We start from the raw sequence: 22,774 nt of genomic DNA on the forward strand, positions 1-22,774 counted from the left end.
TTGCATGGTTTTTCAAAGGGTTTCACAAAGCGTAATGAGTTATGCATGTTTACATTTGATTTGAATGCCACAGACGGATGCAAAGTAGAATATGCATTAGGAAAATCTAACATTCAAGGTTGCGCTTGCATGTGTAATTCATAAGTATTTGGTAAAACTAAAAAGGATTTTTAAGGTGACGGCGAAACCCTAGTGTCTTTTAAATTTAATCTTCCGAAAATGTGTCATTTACTCTTTTTACCATATTGCTGATTTACTTAGTGTTTTTATTTAAATTCGTTTTTATTATTTTAAATTACAATATCAATCTTTCCTAAATTTTGTTTAAGTAATTAATTAAAATGTAATTTTAACATAAATTATCTGTGAAAAATGACCTTACTTGAGTCATTTATACTATAATCTTGTTCTCTTGCAAGTATTTTTAAGTATTATTTCTACATTTGTAGGTAGTAAAAATCCTAATGAATGACGCTTGTTTATTATAGAACGTTTTCTTGTGCGCCAGTTACCTTTATTTCATTGTCCAGGGAAGCAGAAAATTTTCATTGTGACAGGAACACAGGTGGTACACCACGTGTTTTTATGCAAGTGGTGAGAAATTTTATTTTTTAAGTTATTAACTTTTTAAAATACAAATCCTACCATTTGTATAATGACACGTGATGTACCACCTCGTGTACCGGTCACATTGAAAAATCTCTTCCGGAAAAGCGCTTGGCTTGCCAATTGTAGACTCATCTCATCAACCAGCTTCCCTAATCAAGGATTCCATCTGACCAAGTGGCTGATGGTAAGCATAGGAATTTCGGCACATCTAATCTTTCGTTGGATGGTGCGGCGGTTTGTGGATAATTCTGCTGATTTCTTTTTGTACAAGGTTCTTTTAGTAAGGAAAATGGAGAGGTGATTGGCATTCCTTGAACCTGTACAAGTGTATATGTATGCAGTAGCAGTGGCTGCAACAATTTTGTTCTTATTATGTTGCTCCACTTATCGTCTTTGTCAGGAGGTGATATTCTGCTGGCACTTGTAATATATCACAGTTGTTATTTATCTGATTTTCCTTTTTTACAATCTGCGACACAAGATATTTTCCTTTATGACCGAAAGGTCACGGGTTCGAGTCGTAGAAAGTAGTCTCTTTGCAAAGTAAGGGTAAGATTACGTATTATAGATGTTCGCCCCCAACCCTTATTGGAATTATTTTAGATCGACGGGCCTGGGGGCCCCACTCTAAAGATACCGATACTGTCATCAACTTTACCACTTGTCCAATTCGTTAGGTATGAGATTTTACCATAAAAGGCCTTGATATTAGTTAGAGTGGGGTAATCCTATTTAAAGTAATTGCTTTTCTTTACCCCCACCAATGTGGGACTGCTAACACGCCTCCTCACGTGTAACCCCATTTAGTGGTTCACACGTGAAGATCCACACAACGGCAATTGAAACTTAGAAGTCGGCTCCAATGGAGTTTAGACTTATTTTCAATCTTTTTCAGGAAGTGAATCTTAAGAACTCAGAGGCCAACTCTATGTTAAGAGTCCAAGCTTGTTTTCAAGCCCACACTTCTTGGTGACAAGCATTTGGCTTGCACAAGCCCGTGACCATGGGCTCTGATACTATGTTGGAATTTTTTTAGATCGACAGCCCCGGAGGGTCCCACTCTAACTACACTGATACTGTCTCAAATTTTACCACCTGCCCAATCCGTCAGGTGTGGGGTTTTATCACAAAAGGTCTCGATATTAGTTAAAGTGGAGTAATCCTATTTGAGGTCATTGCTTTTCTTTACCTCTACCGATGTGGGATTGCTAATAACCCTTGCAAAGCAGGAGGCTTTGTTGGCTTATGGTCACCTTTTTATATTACAGTTTTTCTGGTACTGAGTTTCCTTGAGTAGAACCTTATGACTTATGAACTACAATAGCAAGTTTTCGACAATGCAGATCATATAGCGAAGCGTATGCACAACGATAAATGGTTCCTTATTGTTTAGAGCACAACTTTGTTTTAGAGGGAAAAGACACTGCTATCTCATCAATTTGGTTCTATAAACATTTTTCATGTTGGTTTACAGGAGCCAATCATTGTTACATATGTACAAACCTATTTTTCTGCATTTGGAATTGAACAATTTCATATATAGATGGCTCACTCCTTAACCAACCAAAATCAGAACAACAAATACAGAATTTTTTTTTCCAAAAATTTTACTATTATTAAGGGGAGAGGGAGAGTATGAAACTATTTTTTTGGGGGGGGGGGTGAGGAGTTTTGAACTCGGAATGCATAGCTAGGTAAAATCCAACACCCTATCCACCAAGAAATTGGACCACAAGCATTAAGCTCATCATGTCTAGACGTCAACCCATTCAGCGAACTAAACTTGTCAATTCGATCTGATCCTGCTGTCCCAACAAAAAATGATCGCTAACCGAATGCAGCAGAGGAATAGAAAAGCATCTAAGATGGAAAGCGCAAGTGGTTCTCGGGTGATTCAAGTGCTTGTTAAGCCAGAAGCCAGAAGTTTTTGTGGGTCTTTGTATTGAGAAGGTAGCCTCCGTTTTGGCCCTTTTTCTGTACTCCAACACAATTGCAACTGCTTTTATCAATCAGATACTCTGCTGTGTCTACTGGTTTTGTCCCTCGCGTGGAACCTCCAGGCCTCCTGTAACTGTTTGATGTACACAAAACAAAGAAATGAGAGAATTACCAAATAATTCAAGCTGATCAATCTTCCTATGGCACTTCACATAAGCATTTTCATAAGATTTGGGAGTTGAAGAATTTCTAATTTTGAATTTAATTCTCTGCTTAATTATAATTTTCATTTTACAAACTAAAGGTCATACATCCATATATAGCACAATCTTTGGGCTAATTTTCGTTGGGGACTACTTTTGTGAAAAGCACTTCTGCTCATGAATACTTTTGCTAGAATTGTATTTCTAGAAACCCTGGAGAAGCATAAGCATCCAACTGTGAAATGCTTCTCCAGAAGCTACCAACTGTGCCCAAAAGAGGTTTTGGTTGTCAAAAACGCACATTTGGGCATTTTAGAAGCAGTCCTAAACAACTTAAAACTAAAAATCAAACAATGCTACGGTAAGTATATCAATCAACGTCGATATTCATTGTAAAATGTAATGTAATTATTTGAGTGTATGAGAAAACACACCCTAAGATAACTGTAGAAAGACTCCGTCGTTGCCCTATAACAAGGACATTCACCCCAAGAACCTTGCTTTGATCTAGAATAATACTTGCTTTGTCCTTGCCTTCCATTAGTGCCACCTTCTCAACCCGCACACGTACTTTTGGTTTTGCAAGTTTGCATGCATTCTTCATTTCTTCAAGAAACTCCGTGTTCCCTAAGCTTCCGTCTGCAGATGCGGTGGTGGAGCAGCCCCTAGGTCTTCTAAGGAACGTTGTTATTGTGTATCGCCATGAATTAGGGTATTCGATATGGAAGAGGATCAATTCATCGTTCTCGAGAACCGCTTTAGAGAGTGCATATTGGAGTGCACCTGCTGACTCTTGTGTTGGATCTGCTACCACCATTATTCTCCGTGGCGATGCATTACATCCATAGTCCATGTCCAGCAGGTATTGATACACTACCATCATCTGCCACCACCACCGCCACCACCCCGGTTGCTACCACGACGTACAACCAGAAAACCCCAAAGGGTTTTGCATGTAAGAAGTTTCTTGTTCATGATTATTATTAATTAATTAGGGGAATCTGTTACACCCATCCCTCCGGACCCGGACAATTTCCAGCGAAGTTCCTGAGGGAAACCATTTGAGATTGAAATGTTAGCTAAACGTGTAACACATAAAACTTTCTTCTTCCTTTTATTTCAAACAGAATAATATTCTTTTAGTTATGTTTGTTGTTCTTCTTTTCTTCGCCTGTGCATGCATTCAGATTTAATGTAGCTTCGAGCCACTAAAGTTCAACAATTTTAAGGTTACAACTTGAAAATATCTGTCACTTGCTAAAAATAAACCTTGAAATATATTTATTACTAACGCAACAAGCTACTTACCAACAAACAACAACCGCAAAAACAACCACAAAATATGAAAATAATGAGGAAAAGAAAAACTCTTCAAGAGCTCAATTGGAGAAAGAAATAAAAATTTCCTCATCAATCTACTTATCATGCTCTGATTGATTTTTAATTATGAAATTCTTTAATGTTACAAATAAGTTGAGTCTTCTCTAAAATATTGAATTTCCAGTGTTTTTCTCTAAAAGTGTAATATTATCAACCACCTATGCTATCTCTATGTATATCTCTATTGTAATTTCCCTCATTTTTCATTTTTTACTTTACAAATAAAATATTGTCACAATGAGGTATTTGTGGTCAACTCAACAAGTTTCCTGCTTGCATTCTTATGTTTTTTTTTTTTTTTTTTTTTTTTTTTTTTAAAAGAATAAAATCCAGAATGTATTTTAAATAGTGGGAGCTTGCAATATCAAAATGCAAAAGGGTATGTACTCTTCACATTACAAACACACTACTCAACAAGATTTAATCAACAAAAATACAAAGCAATAAATCTGAAAAACAAACTTTCTTGTGTGCTTCCAGAAGTTATGGCTTTCGTTCAGATTTGCTACTTTAGCCGTGAAGTTGACTTCAAAGAGAGGTAAAATGATGGATTTAGGCTGCTTAATAATAATTAAACGCGATAGCCAAAACAAAAAAGGTGAGCGTGCCGGAGTGGTTATCGGGCATGACTAGAAATCATGTGGGCTCTGCCCGCGCAGGTTCGAATCCTGCCGCTCACGTTTTTATACTTCTTAATATTTTCTTTATATTTTTGTCTGAAAGAGACAGCGTTACACGTTCTTCCATTGAGAAGTGGTTTTTTTTTTTTCACTATCCAAATACAAGACTTCCAGCGTTACACGTTCTTCCATTGAGATGTGGGTCGCGATAGAAAGTCTTTTTGAATTTTTCTTTATATTTTTGTCTGAAAGAGACAGCGTTACACGTTCTTCCATTGAGAAGTGTTTTTTTTTTTTTTTCACTATCCAAATACAAGACTTCCAGCGTTACACGTTCTTCCATTGAGATGTGGGTCGCAATAGAAAGTCTTTCCCCAAAAAAAAAAAAAAAAAAAAAAAAAAAAAAAATTCTCTTGCACATGCTACAACCTCCAAAGTATAAAAAACGCAAGACACATGATATCACTTCAAGTTAATCTCCCAATGAAGTTTTTCCTTACAATCCTTGAAAATTTTTAATCCAATTATCCCCTATATAATTCGTCGTACCGTCATAGTCCTTATTCAGAAAAGAAATCCAATAAAAGTAATACAGCCAAAGCGGCAAAAACAAGATCATTAGATATCAAACAAAAAGCAAAGCATCATGTAACTGTTCGAAAACTCAAATTGAATAATACATAATAATCAAGTTCCACCAATGTAAAACTCAATAAGGAAGACAGTTCATACCACTAAACTATAAAGAAAACGGACAGAGAAATGAAGGTAACCGCACCAAGTTTATTCCTTGAACCAATACATTTTTTCAGTAACAAAACTGAGAGTGCTGTAAACTAATCAAACAAATCTGGGCTAAGTGAGAGTAAGATGAGAGAGAGAGAGAGAGAGGGAGAGAGAGAGAGAGAGAGAGAGAGAATTTAATTCATGAAAGAATGCGTCTCTAAACGCTAACTCAACGAGGCACCACCGTGATCGAGTTACAGGATGCACCCCACCGTAGCCAAGGCAACGATTCCCCTTACCCTCAGTCTCTCTGGGGTACCATTAATTTGCATGGCATTGGCATCGTTTCCAATCATTGTATCCCTACACAGACAGACACCATACACGTTATATATACACACCCCACCGCCACCACCATCTCTCATCATCCATCAACTGTACGTGCTGTCACTATTAATTGTTAGAAAACAGTGTTGTCCTTTCAACAAGATGGATACTGGGTCGGTCTTGCTCTTTCTTGCAGTGGCTGCTATAATCTTCTTTTGCCCATTAATCATGGGACCACTGAACCCTCCGGCGCTCCCGCTGATGGTTGCCTTCGCAATGGTTTTAGGAGCCGTCTGGATCGCTCTGAACCATGCATCTAAGTGATGAATATGATGCCAGTGGCAGAGTTATGTTATATGTGTACTCCTCTATGCATGCATAGACTGCATGAGAAATAATAATAATAAAAAAATAATAATAATTTTATTATTGGCTTAATTTGTTTATTGGCCCCTTAACTTTTCTTTAGTTTCTGTAGTCCCTTAAGTTTGTGGTCAAATTTGTCACGTTTTGCTGCTATTTTATTTCATGTTCGGGGAGAGATTTACGTGTTGGGCTAACTCCAAGTGCAACCAAATCCCATAGAAAACTTAATAGAAAAAGTACCACTTCTTACTAATAATTCGATACATAGTCTTTTGTTCTTAACTTATACAGTGACGACTGTGACATATTTGCATTAGCTTAGGTTACATAATACTTTGAAAGGTTTTATCATTTATATGTCTCGACGTTTTTTTTTATTTTTCTTCCTCAATTTGCAAATTATGTCTTTTTACCCTGTAGTTTCATTCACACATTTACAAATTCAAGGGGAAAGAAATTAAGCTCCATATTGTTTGTTTTTTATTTTTTATGAACTGCTCCTTAGTGTTTGGAAGGTTCAAGTTTGTACACAAAACCCACCACTGGTCCACTGGGGCTAACTTTTGGTCTCCAATAAAGATGGATCAAATCCTCGCTTTGAGGAGAATCCATTCTCCTTAAATCTTCATACATAAAGCTACAAGATTTACGAGTTTTATGTTTAATTTCTTTTATAAATATACATGCATACAACAAACATGGCTTTTGAGAGTAAAATCTAAGACTCTACTTACAGTGGGAAAGATTACTGAATTTTACGGACAAGTATAACTCGGTTAGAATTATGATAGACCAGGATTCAATATTCTCGAAGGACAAACTCATCTTCCCACTAAAAAAGATAAATAAACTCACAACCTATTTTATTAAAAGAGAATTTTTTAGTGTGACCGGGACACAGGGTAAGCTATATGTCATTTTACAATTAGAGGCAAAAACATTTATTGGTTTTTTTTTTTTTTTTTTTCCTCAAAGTTATTTATTTATTTTGAGGTTAATTTTTTGGGAGCCTTACTTGTAGAGACACAAACATATACATATTTCATACAACTCCACACCTTCTAAAACATTACAAGGAGGGATAAAAAACCCAATAACAGAAAACCAAGCCCAAACAAAAAAAAGAAAGGACCGACTAAATTATGGCACATGCCCCTCAACTATAACCGTTAATAAACGGGCACGTTAACCGCTACATGACAAAAAATCATAAAAACTAACCAGTTTCCCTTTTCCCTTATTTAATACCCGTGGTTTCATCTTCCCCAAACCTATCATTTCAAATTCCTATTACACAAAAGATACTTCCCTAGAAGAAAAAAAACCCCTAAAATCTCCATAGTTTCCGACACTTTCAAGCCGGATTTCAGTAATTGATTCACAAAGTTCAGTTAGATTTCCAAAAAGATCAGTGCTTCAAAGGTTTTCCTACTATTCAAAATCGTCCTTTTGCATGATTATATTTCGAACTCTGTAAAAAACGAATGCATTATCAAAGTTTTGGATGCATTATCAAGTGTTTTTTACACTTGATTTTACAAAAAATTCAGTGTTCCACTTCGAGAAAAACTATTTCAATGTTTTAGATGTATCAGTTTCGTTTTTTTAGTTTATATGTATATTGATTCTTCAACAATATCTGAAAAAGAAAATGAATATGCGTCTAAATTTTGTGAGTAAAAACATTAATCGTCTAGCTTCGATGCTGCACTTTGAACTGATGCTGCACTTTGTAAATTAATTATTGTTCTACTTTCTGTTTGTAAATTGGTGCTGCACATAAACATGTTGTAGAAAAAGAAAAGAAGGAATCTGCATCAAGCTTGTGTTAAAACAATTATGCATCTACATTGTGCATTAACAACCAATTCTGCATCTACCTTGTTTGCTAATTGATGCTGCATCTACTTGCGCATTAAGTGATACTGCATCTACTTGCGCGCTAAGTGATGCTATATATAGCTTGTGCGCTATGTGATGCTGCATCTAGTTTGTGTGCTTACTGATGCTGCATCTAGCTTGTGTGCCTAGCATCTGCCCATTTGCATCTATAGTTTGTCATTTATATGACTTCATATTATTTGATTAAAATTTTTACTCATTATCTTTTCATTTTTTTTTATGAAGATGACGCCAAAAGTAAAACATTTTGCAATAAAAAAGAAATTAGCTCCAAAATCTCCTGTTATAAAGCGTCGGGTAACAGATGATAAGTATGTTCAAGTAAGACTGAATCTCTTGGCCTTTGCAAGACTAATACAAGAGCTCAAGCCAAAGCTTGATGAAAAACAAAAAGTTTTGGCATTCATATATAAGTCACCTTTTGGCAGACTAGTGAAAGCTTACATAAAAGGTGAATTACAAATGAAGAAATCAGACTGGGATGTCATACATATAGTGAATTGGTAAACACTGAAAAGGGAATGTTTAAATTCAAAAATGGATATTGCAAAGTAAATGATGATGATATCCAACGCATATTTGGGATACCAAACCAAGGCAGAGAAGCTCCTCAGTCAACAAGAGACTCATGAATCTCAAAGCTGAAAGAAAACAAATTTGTTGATAAATACTTCTCAGAAATGACAAGAATCGGTAGAAGATAATTTGCACAAGCAATTAAAGTTGCATTTGATACTGGGACAATAGAAGGGGATCAAGATGAAGCTTGCCTTATAATTCTATATCTGCTTGGAAGTTCTGCAGGAAAACTCCCTTGGATTTTGGCCAAGAATTGCAACTCCATCGATAACATAAATCAGTACAACTGGACCAGGGAAGCAACAAGATACTTGATGGAATCAATCGATAGAACACAAAGGAGAAAAAGAGACAAACAAGCAACCGTTAGTGGAGTTGTTGTACTTTTACTAGTAAGTAAACAAAAACTAATAAATAAATAAATAAAAAAAAAAACAGTTTTTGTCTTATTTTACAAAAATATGCAAATCTCTAACTTTTATTTTGTCTACAATATTGGATTTGTGATCACACTACAATCATCAAACAATTAGAAGGAAAGGAGAAACGCTTGCTAACAGTAGTGAAGTGGGATTTGACAGTTCTACATGAAAAAAATCTATAAAGAAACAAATGAAAATTTGGAGGTAAAGTTGATACTACATATACTTTTATGTAAAATATGATTCTACATGTATTTTGTGTGAAAATATATTCTACATGATAGAAAATTTGCAAAATTGGGAACATCAAACTTCTCCCAATAACTCCTTGTTATAAAAACATGAACTCAATTGCTAAAAATTGATTCTTCATAAATTGGGGAACCAAAAATTGCAAAATGCAAAAAACTTATGTTGCATACAAAACATATAATTTGATTCTGTATAAGATCAAAAACTTATTCTGAACGAAAAATAACAAAAAACTGATCTGATAACAAACTTCCATAATACAAAAAAAAAATCCAACACTCAAAAAAATAAAAAAATAAAAATAAAAAAATTAAAGTTTGACATGTATGCTTCTTATGGTGTGAAATCTGATGACAACAACTACATCTTACACCTTTTGTCTCATTTTTAGACTTGTAACGATGAATACGTGGTCTACCACCTTGTCCCCTTGTAAGAGGGGGCTTAACAGGAGCAATAGAAAACTGATAGCTTAACTTATAAGAAGAAACTTTGCAGTAGTCATCCACACAATCCTCAATATCATGATGATCATGCAGAATAACTTGCAAAGCATGAGGACAAGCAGCAAAGCATGAGGACAAGGAAATCTTTTATGCTTCCATTAAACAAATGAACACTGGTGTGATCCACCATAACAACAAAAGAGTTCATATCCCTCCGAACCTCAAATACATCATTAGATGACCAACTAACAATCCAATGACTACCTTCTTGAACAAAACCTCTAAGATCATCTTCTTTTTGGACATAACAAAGAAAACCACTTTTCTGAAACACGCCTCCTGTCGGACATCATGACCATCAACCTTCCCTTAATTGATTCAATCAAATCAAGAATAGGCATCCGAAGCTCTTTAGAAATCATTGCGTTAAATGATTCTGCAGTTGCATTACTCATTTCGCCCCATCGATTTCCTCAAAAATATATAATAGAATAATACTCTTTTGGAAGATCATCTAAAAATGAATTGGAAATATCTCCTCCAACACTTCTCATTTTCTCAATATTCCTATCAAAATCTTCAACACTACATGCATATGCACAATTTTTGAAATACTCATACAACCGATCCTTAAAAAACTTATTACATGCACATTGCCTCTCTAAATTTTCCTTCATATGTATAATGCAGAAACCATGAGAAGCAGTAGGGAAGTACCTTCGAATAGCATTCAAAAGCCCATGATGTCGGTTGGTAATAAATGTGATCTTCATTCTTTGCTAATTTAATATCTGAGCCAAATGTTCAACAAACCACATCCAATTGTCTTCATTTTCTATGTCAACAATACCATAACACTCAGGAAAAATCTCTGTGTAGAAAAAAAATTAATAATTATATCAAAAAACAGGTTACATAACATTACTAATGTTGCACATTAATAAGTGATGCTAAGTCATTAATCAGTTTTGTAGAAACTAATGCTGCACAAATGCTAATAAAAATTTCAAATCCTTTGATGTATATTTGTTTTTGGGGGGGGGGGGGGGGGGGGCAACCACCCCTCCCCCATAACTTGATTTATAAACCATTTATTGCTTCCTAATCCATTCCACATTAATAAACAGATGCTGCAAATTATTAAACTGATGTTGCACTTTAATAAACAAATCTACACAAAAAAGAATAACCTGATTATCCAAAATATATAAATATTGAAATTCAAAATGATATCACAAATCTATAATTTATAACAATGAAAAAACTTACCATTATTTGTATTTTTAGTACAACAACCAAGAAGAGTATTGGTTTATCTTCGTTTCAAAAACGTACCATCAAGGAACAACATTGGTATACACCATCGGATTCATTTAACACAAACTCCATAAGATATGAATAACCTTTCAAACTAATTACTATCAATATCAAGTTCTAGTACACAAAAGGCTCCATCTTTGGCATGCAAAAACTTATCAACCTACCAAGACAAATATCCAAAGAAAAGAACCTCATCACCATTAACCTCATTATATGCAACCTCTTTGCCACGCCAAGTTGCATGGTATTTAACATCAAGACCATAACTCTCCTTCATTTCTCTCATAACACTCTTCACCTTAATAGATGGATTCAAATGAACCTTGATAGCCAACAAAGAGGACAAAATAGAAGGGCCAACCCTTTTATTCTCCTTTTGATGAATATGTCTAGTGCAAGTATGAATATTATTTAATGAATATTATTTAATTTTTTAATGATAAAACAACCACTAAGCTCTTGCACAACAGCATGAACATGCCATTGACACCCTTCTTACAGTTTCTTTGAGTAAACAGTAGTAACATCCTTACAATCATTCCTAGTGAACTTGAAATCAAAACCAATCTCAATAGAGTATTGTGTAAGTTTTCTACGAAACTCAAATGCACCATCTTCATAACTTTGACCCTCATAAGAAATATAACTCTGTCACTCATTTGTTACATAATGGTGAGGTCCATAAGAGCCATACTTACCCAAATATTGGTTTTCATCTCCAATACTATTAGCTTCACTTAGGCAATAAGATGACACACTACAAGTAGGAGCAATAGACATCTCCTTCTTAGCATGAACATAAACATCAACAACTAGATTTGAAATCAAATTATTCACCAGTAGAACGATCTAAATATCTTCATTGCACTCTAATAAACAGTTTGGTTCGCCTCAGTATAATGAGTATTTCAACAAAAAGCCTCCTAATGACAAACTTGAAAACCTAAAAGTTAATTGCCCACACAAATCCTCATAACTAGTATGCGAATAAAGCGGCACAACCAGTGCACAATTTTCATATACACACTTCAACACTTTAACAACGGACATGATCTACACTAAAAAAAAATAAAAACATAAAGTTAAACTGATGTTACACAGAAATAATTAGATATATATATGCATTTTAAAATGTAAATCTAATAATCAATAAAAACTGATGCTGCACAAAAAGCTTCCAAAATATGATGAAACTCTTACAATATTATGTAAAATTGATGCTGCACAAATGATAATAAAAAAAAAATGTATACACTAATGTTGCACAAATATCTGTAACACAGATGCTACACAAAATGGCAAAAATGATCCATTAACTGGTTGCTAATCCATTGTCCTTTAAATAAACCAATCCCAAGTGGTTCTTTGTGATTATATAAGACTGATGCTGCACAAGTATTACGTTGGAAATTATTAAATGTTTATTGGGGAGGGGGGGTTTCCCCCAACCTCCACCCCAAAACTTATGCCAACTGATTCTGCAAGATTCTATGAGCTGATGTTGCACAAGTATTACATTGAAAATTATTAATGTTTATAGTGGGTTCCCCCAGACCCCCCTAAAAAAAACTTATGACAACTAAATCTGCACGATTCTATGAACTAATGTTGCATAAATATTAATAACCTTCACCAAATACTTAACTCCTAATCCATTCCAATTCCAACAAATATATATGACAACTATACTGGAAAAAAAAAATGGAACTTCAATGAAAAACAAAAGCAGCACGACGAAAAATCACCTTCGTCAAATCATAACACATAAAATTTAGAGAGAAACACTTACCTTCGAAGAAAACTTGAATGATTTGAATAGAAATTATTGAGAGAGATAATTGAGGGAGATGACGAGAGATAAATCGGAACAGATAAACTTCAGAGAGAAAGAAAAACAGCAGAGAAACGAAAATATAATTTGAATGATTCAAATCACTGCCGATCTCATTTAACAGAATACGTAACTTTGTTTCTAACGGAAAAACAAGACATGATGTCATCTTACGTGGGTTTAAAAAGTGTCCTTTCATGAAACGTTTAAAAAGTGTAGTCTCAATATATAATTAAGTATTGAAAGTATACTCTAAGTGTAATTATATATATATATATATTTTTTTTTTTTGTTTTTAAAAGGTTAAAAATAAGGGTAAAAGTTTGAGTTATTATGGGTTTTCTTTTTCCAAATTCAACTTGGACTGCCAAGTGCATCACTATAAAAACCCGATCTTAGCCCTCTTATTAGACAAATATGTGGTCCTCTAGATGCTTCTCAGTCTTGTCTAGCAAGGTGTCTCAGGCGGCAGGTTGATGGTGATAGCTGGGGATCTTCATTGTGCCGACCGACTTCTTCTAAGGTTCAATCTGGCGTGAAACGTTCTAGCTTCCTTGTTGAAGGAGATGATTTGGTACGACCTAAATGTCCATGTGTCTTATCATCTCCTTCCCATGTCTTTCCTCAATTGGCGGTGCTGTGTCAAAACAGCCCCGCCGAACACCATGAATTGCATAACCTGGAACTGCCGCGGTTTAGGGAATGACCCGGTAGTTTAAGCACTGGAAATTTTTGTTTCCTAGTATGTTCCCTAAGTTCTCTTGCTTTCGGAATCAAAGTGTAATTGGAAGAGAGTGGACTACATTCATCGCCGTCTTCGTTTCAAGAATTGTTTTTCTGTTCCTAGCATTGGTCACTCAGGATGTCTGGTTCTTTTTTGGTCTAATGATGTATTACTTAATGTGATGAGTTTATCTGCACATCATATTGATGCTGGGATTAAGGTGTTTGGGGACTTTTATGGATATGTCGCCACTTCTGAGCATTTGAATTCTTGGGATTTTATTCGACAACTTTGGGATGCTAGTTCCTTACTGTGGATGATTTTTGGTGATTTTAACGAGGTATTGCTGGCTAAGGAAAAATCTAGAGGGAGGGTCTGTAGTCTTTTTGAGATGCAAGAGTTTCGAGATGTGGTGGGCGCTTGTAACTTAAGAGACCTAGGCTTTGATGGAGATCTTTTTACTTGGGCTAATTCGATGACTAAATGCCGACTGGATAGGTGTTTAGCCAATTCAGGATGGCATGCACTATTCAAGTGATCTCAGGTTATTCATCTTCCTCCCCTTTCCTCTGACCATATTCTGATCCTACTTTAAGTACGGAGTATCTCGGTTCATTGTCCTCGATGACGAAGGTAATTTCGATTTGAGGAAGCTTGGCTACAACAAGATGATTGTGCTTTAGTGGTTGAAACTGGTTGGGCTAAGAATGTTTTGGGCACGCCTTCATATTGTGTTTGTGAGAATCGTGTTGAGCTATTGAAATGGAAGCATTCTCTACACTCGATGCAGTAAGAGATTAAGGTGTTGCGTGACCAAATTCAAATTCTTTCTGATGGGGTGGAATGGGAGATTAGCAATTCCCTTTATAGTAAGCTGCAATCACTCTTTGGTCAAGAGGAATCTCACTGGAAGCAAAGGTCTAAAGCAACCTAGCTATGAGAAGGAGATCGTAATACGAGATATTTTGATCAGAAGGCTTCCAATCGTCATCGGAAAAATATCATAAAGGATTTATTTGATGAAAATGGTAATTGGTTTTCTTCTTCTGGAGATATTGAATAGATTGTGGTAAGATATTTTTCCTCTTTGTTCAAATCAAATGGGGAGATTCAATTCGATGCAATTCTGAACACGGTTCCCTAGCGGGTCACTCCAGAGATGAATAAGATGTTATGTGCTGATTATTTAGATGATGAGATCAAAGAGGCTTTATTTCAAATGGACCCTCATACGGCCTCGAGGCTTGATGGGTTACTCCCCTTTCTTTTATAAAAAAATTATAGGATATTGTTGGTTTAGATGTGGTTGCCGCTGTTAAGTCCTTCTTATCTTCAAGCCGAATTCTAAAGCAACTCAATTATACTATGGTTTCTCTTATTCCCAAGGTCCCAGAACCAACGAGCATGACTCAGCTTCGCCGTATTGCTCTGTGCAGTGTTCTTTATAAGATTGGGGCTAAAGTTATTATTAATCGACTTAAGGGTATAATGGATTCTATTATCTCAACACAGCAGGGTGCTTTTATCCCAAGACGCTTAATTTCTGATAATTCCCTTGTTGCTTCTGAGTTGGGTCACTATCTGTACAATCTCCGTCGGGCTAAACGAGGTTTTTTAGCCTTGAAGCGTGATGTGAGCAAGGCATATGACCGTGTGGAGTGGTGCGTTCTTAAACCAATTATGCTGACACTTGGCTTTGATCTTCGGTGGACTGATTTGGTCATGACTTGTGTCAGTTCAGTTATGTACTCTTTTCTGGTTAATGGTGCTGCTACTAGGTATATTTCTCCCTCTCGAGGCCTTAGGCAAAGGGACCCCCTCTTCCCTTATTTATTCCTTCTTTGTGCTGAGGGTCTTACTAGTTTGATTGCCCAGAGTGTCCATTTGTCGTGGAGTGCCGACACCTACTATCCGTCGATGATAGTTTTTTGTTTATGAAAGCATCCTTTAAGGATTGTTGGTTTCTAAAACAAATCTTGCAGCTCTATAAGGTGGCGTCGGGACAATGCGTAAATTTTCGGAAGTGTGCAGTCTCTTTTTCATCTAATATTAGGTGAGATATTTAGGATCAAATGGCTGCTTATTTAGGTGTCAAAATGGTGGATATGCAGGATCGGTATCTCGATCTCTCTATCGTTCTTTGGCGGAATCGCTCGGAAAAATTTTCCTATATTAAGGACCTTCTATGGAAGAAGTTGAAAGGCTGGAAAGGAAAATTACTCAGTGCAGCTGGAAAGGAGATTCTTATCAAGGTTGTTGGCTAGTCTCTTCCAATTTACTCAATGAATTGCTTTCTTCTTCCAAAATCTTTTTGTGAGGATCTTCAGTGTATTCTGTGTCAATTCTGGTGGGGTGATAGTGAAGACTTCCGTCATATTCACTGGATGTCTTGGGAGAACATGTGTCGTCCCAAAGAGGAAGAGGTCTTGGATTTCGGTCATTGTACGATTTCAATCTTACACTTCTTGCCAAACAAGGGTGGCGTTTGGTTCAAAATCCAAATTCATTGGCGTCTCAACTGTTGAAGGCCAAGTATTTTCCTCATAATTCTTTCTGGCAAGCGTCACTTGGCTTGTCCCCTTTTCTATGTTGGAGGGGCATTATAGAAGGACATTTAATTCTGGAAAATGGGTCTCGTTAATAGGTGGATAATGGCAGCTCGATTAGGATATGGCACAATAGTTGGCTTCATTGTCCCCATCTTTTTCGACCTCTCATGCCTTCTCTTCCAGTTGAGGGAGTGAATATGTTAAAGATTTGATTGTGGTAGAATTAGCGTCATGGAATTGTAACTTGATCACTGCCTTATTTCTTCCTGATGAGGTTGCATTGATTCTAGCTATTCCATTGAGTTGCAGGCTTCCATCTGATAAGCTAATATAGCATTACGATACGAAAGGTTTGTTTTCTGTAAAGAGTGCCTATAAAATTACGTTTAATCGTCACTTTGAGGCTTCATCCTCGCAACCTAACTCGAGAAGAGTATTGGTGTGGAAGGCTATATGGAAGACGACTATATCTGGTAAAGCTAAGATGTGCAATTGAAGGGCTTGCTGGGAAATTTTGCTGAATCATGCGAATTTGGAAACCCAGGGGGTTGTTGTGGACAATATATGTCTCTTTTGTAGTTCATCTCCGGAGTCGGCGCTACACTTGTTTAAAGATTGTCCATTCGCTCGTGAGGTTTATGCTTACTCTCGTTTAAGGTTGGATTCTAGGCTCTCGGTTCAAGGGTCAATGTGTGATTGGTTGTCTCTTTGTGTGGATCATTTACCCAAAACCCAAGTGGACTTACAGTTCATGACTATACAAGAAATTTGGCATGCTAGGAACTTGCTGTTATGGGAGAATCAAAGAAGTAATCCGGCTCTAGTTTCTCACATTGTTAAATTGCAGATGGCAGAGTTTGTGAAAACTAAGTCTGGTATTTCTTCCTGCCCTCTCCAAGTCACGGTGGAGTCTTTCTGGGTGGATGAAAATTAACATTGATGGTTAGCTATGCTGGAGGTTTTTTTCGCAAAATTTCCTCTGCACTGAACCCTAATATGGTGGTAATGCTTGTTGTTCGTGAGGGTATCCATTGGGCTATGGATCGGAATTTGGCTCGAATAATTATGGAAAGTGATTCATTACAGGTGGTTCAGGCCATTGGCAATCATGTCCAGGGATCTTCACTTTTGGATCTTATGGTGGAGGATATCCATGCTCTTTTGAGGGCCTTTGTGGATTCTAAGGATTGTTATGTGCATTGCACTGCTAATGTTGCAGCACATGGTATGGCCAAGTTGGCTGTTGTTTCTTGTCTTGATATCTTTTGGTATAATAAGCCTTCAGAAGAGATTTGGGAAGGCCCTCTATAATGTTGTTTAATTTTTGCTTTCTCAATAAAACACTATCGTTTCCCTTCAAAATAAAATAAATAAATAAATAACCGATCTCTGATTTCAATTTGGAGCGCAAAGTTTCTTTTTCTTTCTACAAACCCCAAACACAGAGACCAACAACAAATTCAACAATGCTGCACTGCTACATTGCCCATCCTAAGAAGATATTCTCTACGTAGAAGAGCTTCTCCACAACGCCTTTAGCCTCAAGCCATGGTTGTGCTCCCTAACATCCCAACCCAAAGCTCCATACAAAAGCGGTTTAGAATCTACGAGCGAGCCCTCAAGGCGCTGCCGAAATGCTACAAACTTTGGCACACTTGCCTCCGCGAATGGCTCGATCTCGTTCAAAACCTACCCATCACTTACTCGTAGCACCAAACCCTGAACTATACATTCGAAAGAGCAATTGCGACGACGCAAAAATGTCCTAGGATTTGATTTTGTATCTGCAAATACCTGACGGACCAGAAATTACTCACTCAGACTCGCCAGACGTTTGATTTGTTGGCTATCCCACATCAGTGGGGGAAACCAACAATGATGACTTTAAATATGATTACCCCACTCTAACTAATACCGAGGTTTTTTGTGATAAAACTTCACACTTGACGGATTGGACACGTGGTAATTAGGGGTGGAAAAAATTTCCGAAAATCCCAAACCGAACCGAAAAATTCCCGATCCCAAGCCAAAAATTTCCCAAACCAAAATTCTCAAAATTTTTGGGATGCTATCTCGAACCGATCCCGAAATTTTGGTACGGGATTCGGGATTGACTTCTCAATATTTCGGGAATCCCATACCAAACCGAAATTATATATTATTAATTAATATATATATATTTATACATATATATATATATTATATTATTCTTTTATAATTGATGCTAGTAGTTTCTAATTCATGCTCTGCAACCTGGAATGCCTTGCACCTTGCATATTTTTCATGTTCTGTTTGATATTCATTTGGATTTTATTATTGCTATTGTCATGGCTGATGATTTCAGAAGGTTTGATTCTTTTGTCTCTCAATAGATTGCCAAAAGGGTTTAATTAATTTGAATTTTGACTCTGATAAAAACAATCAAGCATGCCAATATTTGATTAAATGGTAGTGTGAATGAAATGACATTCCTAGTTCATGAATGTATTCTTAAATTATATATTTGAAGAATAATAAATAATTTCATATTTTAATTTGGGATTCCCGATTTGTCCTAAAATCCTGAAAATATTTCGGGATTCTCAAAAATTTTGTTTGGGATTGGTCTTCAAATTCTCATCCCAAAAGATTTCGATTTGGGATTTGGGATACTAATTTCGGTTTAGTATCCCATACCGAACCACCCCTAGTGGTAATTGCCAAGTTGGGACAGTATTGGTGTTGTTAGAATGGGTCCTCCGGGCCCGTCGATCTAAATATTCCAACATGATTAGGCCCTCCGTTCTCTTCTCGTGACACAACATGACTGCGTCTGGGAACTTTACCTCCCTTTTGTTGGCCAAAAGGGTGTCCCAATCGAGACAGCCATTAAGGTTTATTCTAGGGGTAAATTACGATTTGACGCCTAAAATGCCACCCCAGTTGAAATTGACCCCTTGAACTATTTAAAATCAGTCAATTAACCCATTTTCGTTAGATTGCGAAAACAATTTCGTCAAATTCAAGGGCAAATTAGTCATTTTATCATCAATTGTTACTTGTCAGCTATAACCACTAATAAAATTTTGACACATGGACACAGAATAATTCAAAAACATATAGCATAATGAGAAAACATAAAAAAAAAAAAAAAAAAAAAAAACTAAGGGTTTACATGACGGACCATCTCCCATTGTCATTATACATTATTTTGTTTTCAAATGTCATAAGTTCATTGGTGATTATAGTTGACAAGTAAGAATTGATGAAGGAAAGACTAATTTTCTTTTGAATTTGATGAAATAGTGGATGGAATCTACCGAAAATGAGTCAATTGGCTGATTTCAAATAGTTGAGGAGGTTAATTTACTAAAAACATAGTTCAGGGGGTTAATTTCAAATAGTTCAAGGGGTCAAACGGCCGTTTACCCTTACTTCAGTATGTGAAATTTGACCCTACCCATGTTGATGGCAACAGGCAGCTGGGAGGCTTTCTGTATGTTGAATGATGATCAATTTAATTCGGTGAAAGGGACAACGAAACAAGGGTTGTGATTGGAATTGTGTGATTTGTTTGTTAAGCACGCTAACGAGGTTTCAGGCTTCGATGTGGATGCTTTAATTAGGGTTGGGATTAGGAAATTTAGGGATGAAGCGGGTCGGTTATGGACCTCGCTTGCGGAGTATTACGTTAGGAAGAATATGCAGGAGAAGGCGAGAGATATATTTGAGGAGGGTATGGCTAGTGTGGTAACAGTGAGAGATTTTGGTGTAATTTTCAATTCCTATGCGGAGTTTGAAGATAGCATGATTTCCCATACGAAGGAGGATGTGGATTTCATTGATGAAGAGAACGAAGAGAAAGGAGAAGAAAAAGTTGTTCACTGTGATACAATTTCATCTATTGCTGAATTTGGTAAGTACTTGATGGGTTTTGGGTTCAGGAAGATAAGGATTTAGATTTGAGGCTGGCTCAATTGGAAAATAATCATGGATAGAATACCTGTATTGCCAAACAACGTTGCTTTACGTCAAAATCCGCATAATGTAGAGCAGTGGAACCGAAGAGTGAAGCTCTTCGAGGGGAATCCTAGGAGGCAGATACTTACTTACAATGATGCTGTGAGGACGGTCTAATGAAAGCAGTTGGGAAGCCTCGTACTTTGTGGGTTGCTTTAGCTAAAGATGTATAAGAACCATGGGGATATTGCAATTGAGGCATAAGAATTCCAAACAAGCTCTGGAACTGATGAGGAGGGCAACGGCAGAGCCATCGCTTGAGGTCAAACGAAAAGTGGCTGCTGATGGCCGAATGAACCAGTTCAGATGCAACTACACAAATCCTTGAGAGTTTGGACTTTTTATGTGTACTTGGAGGAGATTCTGGGCACATTAGAGTCCACTCGGGCAGTTTGTGGGAGGATATTGGATTTGAAAGTAGAACACCGCTAATCATAATCAATTATGCATTGCTTCTGGAAAATCACAAGTATTTTGAAGATTCGTTCAAGGTATATGAAAGAGGTACCAAATTATTTAAGTACCCACGTGCCAAAGACATATGGGTTACATATCTCTCTAAATTTGTGCAGAGATACAAAACTGGAACGAGCACGAGGGATATTTGAGGATGCTATTAAAGAAGCCCCTGCTGATGCGAAGAAACCTTTGTATCTTCAGTTTGCAAAGCTGGAGGAGGATTATGGTCGACCAAGGTCGGTTATGGAGATTTATGATGAAGCGACGAAGACAGTTCCATACCCTGAGAAATTAAGCGTCTATGAAGTCTATATAGCATGGACAGTTGAGATGGAGGGCAACCACAAAACAAGGGAGATATATAAGAAAGCAGTAGAATCGGGTCTTCCAGAAGAAGTATTGAAGACGATGCATTTGAAGTTAATTGTGCTTGAGCTGAACCATGGGCAAATTGATCGTGCTCGTTCAATATATGAATATGCATTGCAGTTTTCATATCCACGATCTGATGAGGATTTCTGGAACAAATGGCACCAGTTTGAGGCGCAACATGGAAACAGAGATACCTACCAAAATATGCTTCGAATTAAAAGAAGTGTCTCTGAGAGCAAGACACAGTTGCCATATCCTATTGTCTACGGATGTTTGGCTAACAAGAGAAGAGACCGAAAAGCACGAGGGTGAAAATGTTGCTAGCGTTACTGAATATAAAGACGTTGATAGCCTTCCGGGTGCCCTTGAGAGGATAAAAAGGCAAAAGATAGGCTTGAATGGAATTTAGATATTTGGTTTGAACTTTGAAGCAACATACAGTTTAATTTTGTTATCATGATGTCTGAACTAGACTATATATATACATTGTCTATTTATGAAGTACTTGTCCTAAAATGTATGCCATTTTGTTCTTCTTGGAATTACGCTGCAATTTTTTAATGATGAAATGGCTTCTCAAGTTAGCTTTTAACCTATACAATCCAACCTTTGCATGACTACATTGAGGAGAGATTGAGTTCGCTTCACATTCTGGAAAAGTCGGTGTGGAGGACGACATTAATTTATTTCCGCCCGCAAATAAAACAATCTCATCCAGACATTTTAACTCTCCCGCAGCTTTTTGGCAGTCAAAATTCAACTTATGCATCCGAAAACAAATTGTTCCTCGACTATATAATCAAACCTAGCTCTCACTACCAGAAATTACCATTTGCTAGACCAAATTTTTGCCCAACGAACCACATTTTGTCGGTTCAAGTGACTTTACCGGGCAAAAAAATATGGTGGTCGAGCAAACCTAGTCAACATTTAGGGTTTTGATAGTCTTTGTGTGACAAAGAAATTTCGTAGGGTAAGGTAATATTCATTGGACAACGTTTTGGCAACATAAGTAAAAATTGGTGCGTATCGTGTTAGAATTGCCCGACGAAATTAGAGTTCATCGAGTTAATGTACTTTGCCCGACCTTTGTCGAGCGAACTTTGTTAACCGTTGGGCAAAGGCCTACAAGACCTGTTAAAAAAAAAAAAAAAACCACCGACACAATTGTTGCTCGACGAACTCTTTCGTTGGGCAAAACCTTATTCATTAAAAAGGTTTGTGTCTTGTCTATCCTTCTCTTTTTTTTTTCTTCTTCTTCCCCCACACCACTACTCTTGACACGCCCCGATTCCAATGTTTGAAGGTCAATAGGATGGCCGCGTGCTGGCCGACACTTGAGGGTGACACAAGCCATTTATGAATGCATATGCTAAGAACATGTAAAACATACATAAAAATTTCGCACATAACTACACAATGTAATATTCAAATACAACCTTTACAAAATAATATAATAATATTCAACTGCCAACAAAATAATGGTGATGATGCATGACGTGTTTAGAGCATACTACTAAATAAGATTACAAAGAAAGGGGTCGTACACCGAGATGACTCAAAGATACCGATGCGGGAGTACCACGACGCTGTGATTGTACGCCTCGATTCTAAGTCCTAAGGAACGTGAGTGTACCAAGTTTATATATATATATGTAATACTAAAACAGTTATTCATCAACGTACTAACCCCCAAAGTTTATGAAAACTCAACAGCATAATACGTAATAGGTTTTCTGAAAACCATAGC

General features: G+C 36.7%; 1 protein-coding gene, 1 non-coding gene and 1 pseudogene across 2 annotated transcripts; 2 read left to right on the plus strand and 1 right to left on the minus strand.

Annotated features, from left to right (window-relative positions):
* Positions 1-2,514: 2,514 nt before the first annotated feature.
* Positions 2,515-3,582, minus strand: LOC137730716 (uncharacterized). Its single transcript, XM_068469676.1, has 2 exons — positions 3,185-3,582; positions 2,515-2,680 (listed from the first exon to the last, which is right to left on the minus strand). Exons 1-2 carry the CDS (start codon positions 3,565-3,567, stop codon positions 2,515-2,517), a joined length of 549 nt encoding a protein of 182 aa, XP_068325777.1. The 5' UTR covers positions 3,568-3,582.
* Positions 3,583-4,728: 1,146 nt separating this feature from the next.
* On the plus strand, positions 4,729-4,810 carry TRNAS-AGA (transfer RNA serine (anticodon AGA)). The gene has a single exon. It is a non-coding gene; the product is annotated as a tRNA-Ser (tRNA).
* Positions 4,811-15,010: 10,200 nt separating this feature from the next.
* On the plus strand, positions 15,011-21,336 carry LOC137732769 (uncharacterized; annotated as a pseudogene).
* Positions 21,337-22,774: the final 1,438 nt, after the last annotated feature.

Source organism: Pyrus communis, chromosome 4, assembly GCF_963583255.1.
Source record: "Pyrus communis chromosome 4, drPyrComm1.1, whole genome shotgun sequence".
Classification (NCBI taxonomy): Eukaryota; Viridiplantae; Streptophyta; class Magnoliopsida; order Rosales; family Rosaceae; genus Pyrus; species Pyrus communis.

What these genes read in the sequence shown, in the direction of transcription:
- LOC137730716 (XM_068469676.1), bottom strand. Translation starts at nt 3,567, where the DNA reads ATGGTGGTAGCAGATCCAACACAAGAGTCAGCAGGTGCACTCCAATAT. An exon ending in CTTTCTACAGTTATCTTAGG is followed by an intron (nt 2,681 to 3,184) that starts GTGTGTTTTCTC and finishes TACATCAAACAG; the next exon opens with TTACAGGAGGCCTGGAGGTT.